This window comes from Piliocolobus tephrosceles, chromosome X (assembly GCF_002776525.5).
Source record: "Piliocolobus tephrosceles isolate RC106 chromosome X, ASM277652v3, whole genome shotgun sequence".
NCBI classification, from domain to species: domain Eukaryota; kingdom Metazoa; phylum Chordata; class Mammalia; order Primates; family Cercopithecidae; genus Piliocolobus; species Piliocolobus tephrosceles.
In genome coordinates, this window is record NC_045455.1 from 21,921,417 (window position 1) to 21,929,314 (window position 7,898).

The 7,898-nt window shown below is 42.0% G+C and overlaps 1 protein-coding gene across 1 annotated transcript in view; it reads right to left on the bottom strand.

Annotated features, from left to right (window-relative positions):
- The window catches only part of ABCC4 (ATP binding cassette subfamily C member 4), a 285,679-nt gene that overhangs the window by 163,275 nt on the left and 114,506 nt on the right, over positions 1 to 7,898 (bottom strand). Inside the window, exons 9-10 of the mRNA XM_023218080.3 lie at positions 5,801 to 5,890; positions 3,754 to 3,945 (exon numbers count right to left, since the gene is read on the bottom strand). Coding sequence (XP_023073848.1) covers positions 3,754 to 3,945; positions 5,801 to 5,890 — 282 coding nt within the window. The remainder of the gene's footprint in view (positions 1 to 3,753; positions 3,946 to 5,800; positions 5,891 to 7,898) is intronic.

The following is a 7,898-nucleotide window of genomic DNA, read 5'->3' on the forward strand; positions in this document are numbered from 1 at the left end:
TCTAAGGTTCAGACGATGAGCTAAAATCGCACACCTACTAAAGAGGAACTGAGACGCAATCCCAGAGCTGTCTGGCTCCAAGGCCTAGGATTTTAACCACTACCCACCTGTGTATCTAACATTAGTATGTTGTTTCCTGAGGTATGTCCTGTCATTTGCTATGATATCACTTTGAATAAGTAATTAGCCTAAACCAACACTGCTAAATGTGAACTATTGCTTCCCATCTTATTATTTTATCTAAAAGATATTTTTAGCTCAATTAACTTATAAATTTACTTCAGTTGTATCCAGTACAATATATCTAGTTGTTATCAATATATCTGAGCATTCTTGTTATTTCCTATTTTTTCCTCCAGGACTTTTGTGTGTGTGTGTGTGTGTGTGGTGGAGGGTGGCCGGGAGGTGAATGAGGAAGTGTATAAGGCAAAATCATTTATTTATCTTATTAACTGATTTAGAGAAAAGGGCAATAGCTACTATTTAGCAAAAACCTGGCATGTTTGCATTTTACAGACATTGCCTACAGTCTTTATAATCCTGTTGTATCTCTCCCACTTAATAAGAAATGAAACAGAGGCAAACCACCGGAGACACCCAGGCCCGTTTCTGTCCAGCAGGTTTTGATTACACACGCAATTTCTGTACCTACAAGCCAAAATAATTCCAGGATTGCTATTTCTATGGCCATCTTACACCCACCACTGACACGTGGATTTGAAAAGGAGTTAGCAAATGGTCTCGTAACTCATTAAGAGGATCCCAGGTTTCTTGCCAGTCCCCTGCTCAAGAGTCATAAATGGCAGTTGAGAACAGGAGCAAAACCTCTTGGAAACCACCTCACCCTATGTCCTTATTTCGCAGCAGAGACATCAAGGGCCCAAGGCAGGTAACATGACATGTCCAAAGTGACACCGAGCTGGTCGTGCATGGTGGCTCATGCATATAATCCCAGCACTTTGGGAAGCCAAGGCAGGTGGATCACTTGAGGTCAGGAGTTCAAGACCAGTTGGCCAACATAGCAAAACCCTCACCTTTGCTAAAAGTACAAAAAAGTTAGCCAGGCATGGTGGCATGCACCTGTGATCCCAGTTACTCAGGAAGCTGCGGCACGAGAATCACTGGAGCCTAGGAAGCAGAGATTGCAATGAGCCGAGATTACACCATTAGACTCCAGTCTGGGTGACAGAGTGAGACTCCATCTCATAAGAAAAAAAAAAAAAAAAAAACCAAAGTGACAGCGAGCAAATGACAAAGCTGGGCCAGCCTCCTGCTCTGTTCAACTTCTCCACTGGAGGCCCACCGTCCTACCGAGGATGGAACCATGCACGAGGGCCAGCAGTCCGTGCTTACACACATCCAGGAAGGAACCGAGAAGTCACCATGCAGCCCAGCCCCGAGGGGACCCCATTGCCACTGGAGTCTGCCTGCCATGCAGAAGCCCAAAGGTGTCTGGGACACTGTCCGAATTACTGGGCCAGTCCTCAAAGGTGGCTATGGAAGAAGCTCAGTGGCAGCCACTGTCCTAACCCCTGCTTTCCCCCAGAGCCTTTCTGACGTGGGGAGGAGCAAGGCAAGGGTGCGTCACCTGGGACCTGGAGTCTCATGTGGGTACCAGAAGCTGAACAGGTGAAAATGGAAGGCTTGAAAAACATTTTGTCCCACATTCTACCTTTTTATCAATCACCTAACTGTTAAAATAGTTCTACCTTGTAAACACTCTCAACTGAGAGGTGGCCTGGCAGAGGGGAAATGGAATCCGGTGCTAGGCAGGTATGGCTTTGAACTTGAACTGCAAATGTTCAGTTGATCTCTCCGAGATCATTTCATTTCATTTCATTTTCACACAGTTCATTTCATCGCTCCCATCCTCCACTTTCCCAGCCATAAGCAACATTCAACTCTTGAAACCACAGCCTACTATGGAATAAATCATTCTTAAATTCTAGAGTTTACTAGTAGGTTATCTCCAAACTGACAGATTAATATGCAAAGAGCAACAAAGCCTTCCCAAGAAAGCCCTATGTTGGTCCAAGGACCTCACTTCTAACCTGTCATAGAGAAATGATGGAGGAAAAGAGCTGAAAGACAAGGCCCAGGTTGCCAAGTGCCAGCCTTCCATTGAAAAATGGCACACCGTCTTTCCTACCTCCGGGGCCTGCTCCTCAGCAGTTTCTTGGTTATCAACTGTAACTACCAGTGGGGAAAACATGCAAGATTTGCCATCTGTTTCTCAATTCCCGAAAACATGATACACTCCACTCACTGCAACACACTGAGATCACCTTGCATATTCCCCTACTTGGACCTTCTATTTCTGCAAAATTTCTCTAAAATGGATCTTCAGGGAAGCAGGGGAGCAGGACAAGCCGAAGTATCGTAATTATTTTAGGGAAACGTTAGCAATTCTGTACCAACTTTGAATAAAGTGAAAATTTTACTTTAAAAAAATTAGGCTAGCAATGTCAAAAACATAAACAAAATGAGGATAGCAATAGCAAAGGCACTGGGAAATCATGGCAAAAGATTAAAACTTCATACACTTTTGTGTACACATATGTGTGAGTGTGTGTGAGACAGAGAAAAAAAAAATTAACACCTGGTGGAATCTGAATAACTAGGAGCTTGCCTTAGCCCATCTATTCCTATACAGTATATACTATTCAATGAAAATCTAGCTCATTACTGCTAACTTAACGTCATTTCTGAAAATGCATCATCTCTCATTAACAACAGCCCAGGAGGAAGAAATAGCCCATTAAACAAGCAATGATTTCTCTGTCCAAATCACCAGCAAATATTACTCACCTGATAGATAGAATCTATGATATTCCAGCCATTGCTCAAGCAAAATTACTCATTCCTCGCACACCTGGCTGGAAACCTTCTACATCACACCTGTGACAGTCTGTGGCGGCCTTTTCCAGACAGTACAAAATAACAGTAGGATGGCCAGGCCACACTGCACAGAGCCCGGGGAGAGCCCTTTAATGCCATTATTCACTGGTTTTTATGGCCCAAAGAAGGTAACATAGTATTTAGCAGTATTTACCATTTTTTCTATTTTCTAACTTACAGCCTTCTATTAAGTATGCTCAGTTTTCATCAACTATCCACTAATTTTATGAAAACCTCAATGTACAATCAAACGCTTCATCTTTTCTGAAAACAATCACTCTCTTGGTGAAATGACACATAATGAAAAATAAATTTTAAAACAGTTTGTTTCCTTTAAATAATAAATTGCACTGAAAAAATTATCCATGTAACCAAAAACCACCTATACCCCAAAATCTACTGAAACAAATTTTCTTTTTTAAAGGGAGTGGAGAAGGAAACCTATGGTCTGAGAGGGACCCAAGCAGGAAACATCAGCCAAGTGCACGGTGCAGACATCTGGAGCCTGATGCAAACCAGTGGGTACCCACTAAAGCCCTGTAATCTCTGCCCAGCCAGTTGATGATAGCAAGAAATAAATTTTTATAATTGTCCATTTTGAAAAAAAAAAAGTTAAAAGTAAATAAAACTTCACAAAACCAACCAAACCCCCCCAAATTCACCCTGTAAATATCATTTTCACATCAGACTTAAGAGGACAGAGCATGTGTGTGTTTATTTACTGGGAGGACTGCCTTAAAGTATTAAATAACATTCAAAGGTCTTTCAAACTTAAAAAAAAAAAAAGCTAATAAACCTTGTTGTTCAAGTGAATACTGACATTGGAGTACACAAAATCCAAAAGTCACCACTCACCTTTTTCAGAGCACAAGCCTTTATGACTTTTTCATATCGTTCCTTTTCATATTTCTTCCCAAATAAAATATTACTCCTCAGAGTTCCCGAGAACACCCAGGGCTGCTGAGACACATAAGCAATTCTTCCATGCACGCTGACCAGCCCGTGACTTGGGGCCAATTCCCCGAGCACAGCACTTAACAGTGATGACTGAAACAGATTGTAAAAAAACACATGTTCAGTCAACACTCGAGACAAGAATAAGCCACTGCAATGCAGCCTTGCCCAGTCCTGGGAGCTTGAAAAACATCATTCATTCATTTAAAAGAGGATCTAGTACAGCCAGGAAATTGTGATTAAAAATTGGAAATAACATTTTGGTCCATATAAACTAGTGGTTTATAAGGAATATTAAAACAGAGTGTAACAATGTACTCTGCCCTAACGAGTTTCCCTAAATGAGTTTCATTCCCCTAAATAAAATGGTACATGGAACAAAGAACAACTAAGGATGTTTACAGCAACAGAGTAGCCAAGCATGACATATAGTTCATATATCCAATATTGAATGCAGCAGGAACAAAGAACTAGTTCTACAAAAGCTATATGTAAATAACATATCCTGGCCAGGCGCAGTGGCTCACGCCTATAATCCCAGCACTTTAGGAGGCCAAGGCAGGTGGATCACTTGAGGCCAGGAGTTCGAGACCAGCCTGGCCAACATGGTGAAACCCCATCTCTACTAAAACTACAAACATTAGCCGAGCATGGTGGCACACCTATAATCCCAGTTACTTGAGAGGCTAAGGCATGAGAATCACTTGAACCCGAAGTGGAGGTTGCAGTGAGTCTAGATCGCGCCAATGCACTTCAGCCTGGGCAACAGAGCGAGACCCTGTCTCAAAAACTAAACATACATACATACATGAATAAATGAATGAATGAATAAATAAAAATAAACAATATACCCTGTGCACTAGGAAGGACTTTTATTTTTAACTACCCAAGAATCGTGTCTCTGGAGAGCAAACTTCAATTGTGAAACCGCCGTATTGGTTATATACCTACATCTGGATTTATTGCGTTGCTTTACAATGCATGACACTAATTCTGTATGCATGTTTCCTTCACATCTTCTACAATGCACAGACGTGACATGTCTGTGCCCCCCACTATCGGAACACTTAGAACATTGAACTGAAATCATCTGTTTGTATTATCTGTCTCACCCCAGACACCAGAAAGTTCTGGAGGGCAGTGGTGTCTAGGTCTTGATTACAGGTGTATCTTTTACTCCTAACACAGGACTATACACCTGACTACAGGTTTATTAAATGTATATTCATGTGACTTGGAGAAGTCATATCAAAACATGTTTAAAGCTTTTCAGGGCCGGGCGCGGTGGCTCAAGCCTGTAATCCCAGCACTTTGGGAGGCCGAGATGGGCGGATCACAAGGTCAGGAGATCGAGACCATCCTGGCTAACCCGGTGAAACGCCGTCTCTACTAAAAAATATACAAAAAACTAGCCGGGCGAGGTGGCTGGCGCCTGTAGTCCCAGCTACTCAGGAGGCTGAGGCAGGAGAATGGCATAAACCCGGGAGGCGGAGCTTGCAGTGAGCTGAGATCCGGCCACTGCACTCCAGCCTGGGCGACAGAGCGAGACTCCGTCTCAAAAAAAAAAAAAAAAAGCTTTTCAGACAAGCCTTCACAACCTCCACATGTTTTGTAGCATCTAGGGTCCACTTTGACAAAAAGAAGTTCCCACATTCTTAGTCACTCCATCCTGCATCGTGATCACATAAATAATTTCCTTCACGGAGATGTCCAACTTCTAGGAGTTCCCAATTACGCAACTTGAAGAACCAAGAGAAACAGGATATGCACTGCCCACATTTACTTGGTCATGTGACCCTTCTTGCAAAACGAATGTTCCATGTACTGAGAAATGCCGTGCCAAGCATACCGAATTCAAAAATGTGTTACATGTAGCCTTGGGCTCAAACCCAAGAAGTTAATATGAGAAGTGGGGTGCGTCAAGCTGCCAAAAACCATTCTAACTCACCTTTCCTGCTCCCACGGGGCCGACCACAGCTAACAATTCACCAGGTCTGACAGTAAAGGAAACGCCTTGTAGAGTTGGGGTCTCTGATGCCTACAAATTAAAGTTTATAAAATGTGCCCATTTCAATAAAGTCACACAAATCACTTCAAAAAGAGAAGAAAACAATACAATAGTCATTGACACACCAACATAACCCAAGTCTTTCTCCTTGCTATTTTAAGATATTGTATCCTAGAGTCCTTTTCATATATATATATATATATATATATATATATATATATATATATATATTTTTTTTTTTTTTGTGGGGTTATAAACAGTTTGGAGTCTTCAGTACTTAAGGAAGGCCCATTCTCTTTTACCCGATTTTCATGTGAACACAGCTCCACACTTCCACAAAATTTAGATAGTAACAATGACAAGGCAACCTTCTTGAAATGAAAACTCATGCTAACTTATTAAAACAATACTCTTTTTTTTTACTTTAAGTTCTGGGATACGTGTGCAGAACCTGCAGGTTTGTTACATAGGTATACATGTGCCACGGTGGTTTGCTGCACCTGTCAACCTGTCAGCTAGGTTTTAAGCCCTGCATGCATAAGGTGTTTGTCCTAATGCTCTCCCTCCCCTTGGCCCCCATCCACTGAAAGGCCCCAATGTGTAATGTTCCCCTCCCTGTGTCCATGTGTTCTCATTTAAAACAATATTCTTAATATAATATTCAGTACGGGAGCTTTTCAATCATTTGTAAGTTTTCGTTCTGTCCCTTGGTTTTAATATTCTATTTCATTGACCTCCACAAGGTGGCAGCATGAGTACATGGCATGCCCAGTCCTTGGCTAATGGATGATTTGAAATCTCCACTAATCTCTCCGTTTTCACTTGATAAAGCAGGAACCTCAGTTACGCCCAGCCAGCAAGAAGGCACTTTATACTATAAAGTCACTCTTAGCAAATGAACTTCTACAAATGGTGGTCAACCCTGTAACCAGAGCTCTAATTTAACAACAACCAAAAGCTGAAGAATAATGAAATTAAGTACATGTTCATGGGTAGGAGGATTCCTTGAGCACAGGAGATTGAGGCTGCAGTGAGCCAAGATTGCACCACTGCATTCTAGCCTGGGTCACACAGTGAGACCTTATCTCAAAAAAAAAAAAAAAAAAAAAAAAAAAAAGTTCTTTTACAGTTTATTATTTAGGAGACCAAACCAAATTCATTACTTTTACAAAGAGCTTCTAAATATTTTCAGTTGAGAGGATTAAGTGCGTATCACGGAGAAGGGACAGTTTACCAGAGCATGACAAACCAAAATGAGGAGGTTTCCTCTTCTCATACAGGGAAAATCAGTACTTTGAATTATCTATCTTTTTAAAAAGCAAAAGTCACTTGGTACAAATAAAGAGAGGAATGGTTTTAAATTCAGAGTATAGAACCGCAACCGTAAAAACTGCCAACGATGAGAACTTTTATCCAAACCCAGACATCAACACTAGCAAACAAAAATTGATACTGTTAAGTGAAGTAAAAACAGCTACAATTTGGGAGGAATCCTAAAGGGGTTTAAGTCTCACATTTACAGTCTTCATCTGAATTTCCCGTGGATAGACTGGAGAGACCTGACCATGTGTGTCTGGTGGGTGGGCATTTAGCAAATTTATTTCAGTCCCAAATCCTTTCGGAAGGGGTTATTGTTCCGCACAACACACTTTAGTAAATGCTCATCCATATCATAGAAAAATGATCAAGAGTGAATCAAAGGCAATGCAGCCTCCTCAACTCCAGAAAAGGATTCTTCAAAATGAATCTGGGGTCCCTGAAGGGTGGAACATCCCCGGGATGATGGAAGAGGGAAGCGCACATGAAGTCAACCAACCCGCAACCTAAAGATGCTGAGCTTGGCCGGGCGCGGTGGCTCAAGCCTGTAATCCCAGCACTTTGGGAGGCCGAGACGGGCGGATCACGAGGTCAGGAGATCCAGACCATCCTGGCTAACCCGGTGAAACCCCGTCTCTACTAAAAAATACAAAAAACTAGCCGGGCGAGGTGGCGGGCGCCTGTAGTCCCAGCTACTCGGGAGGCTGAGGCAGGAGAATGG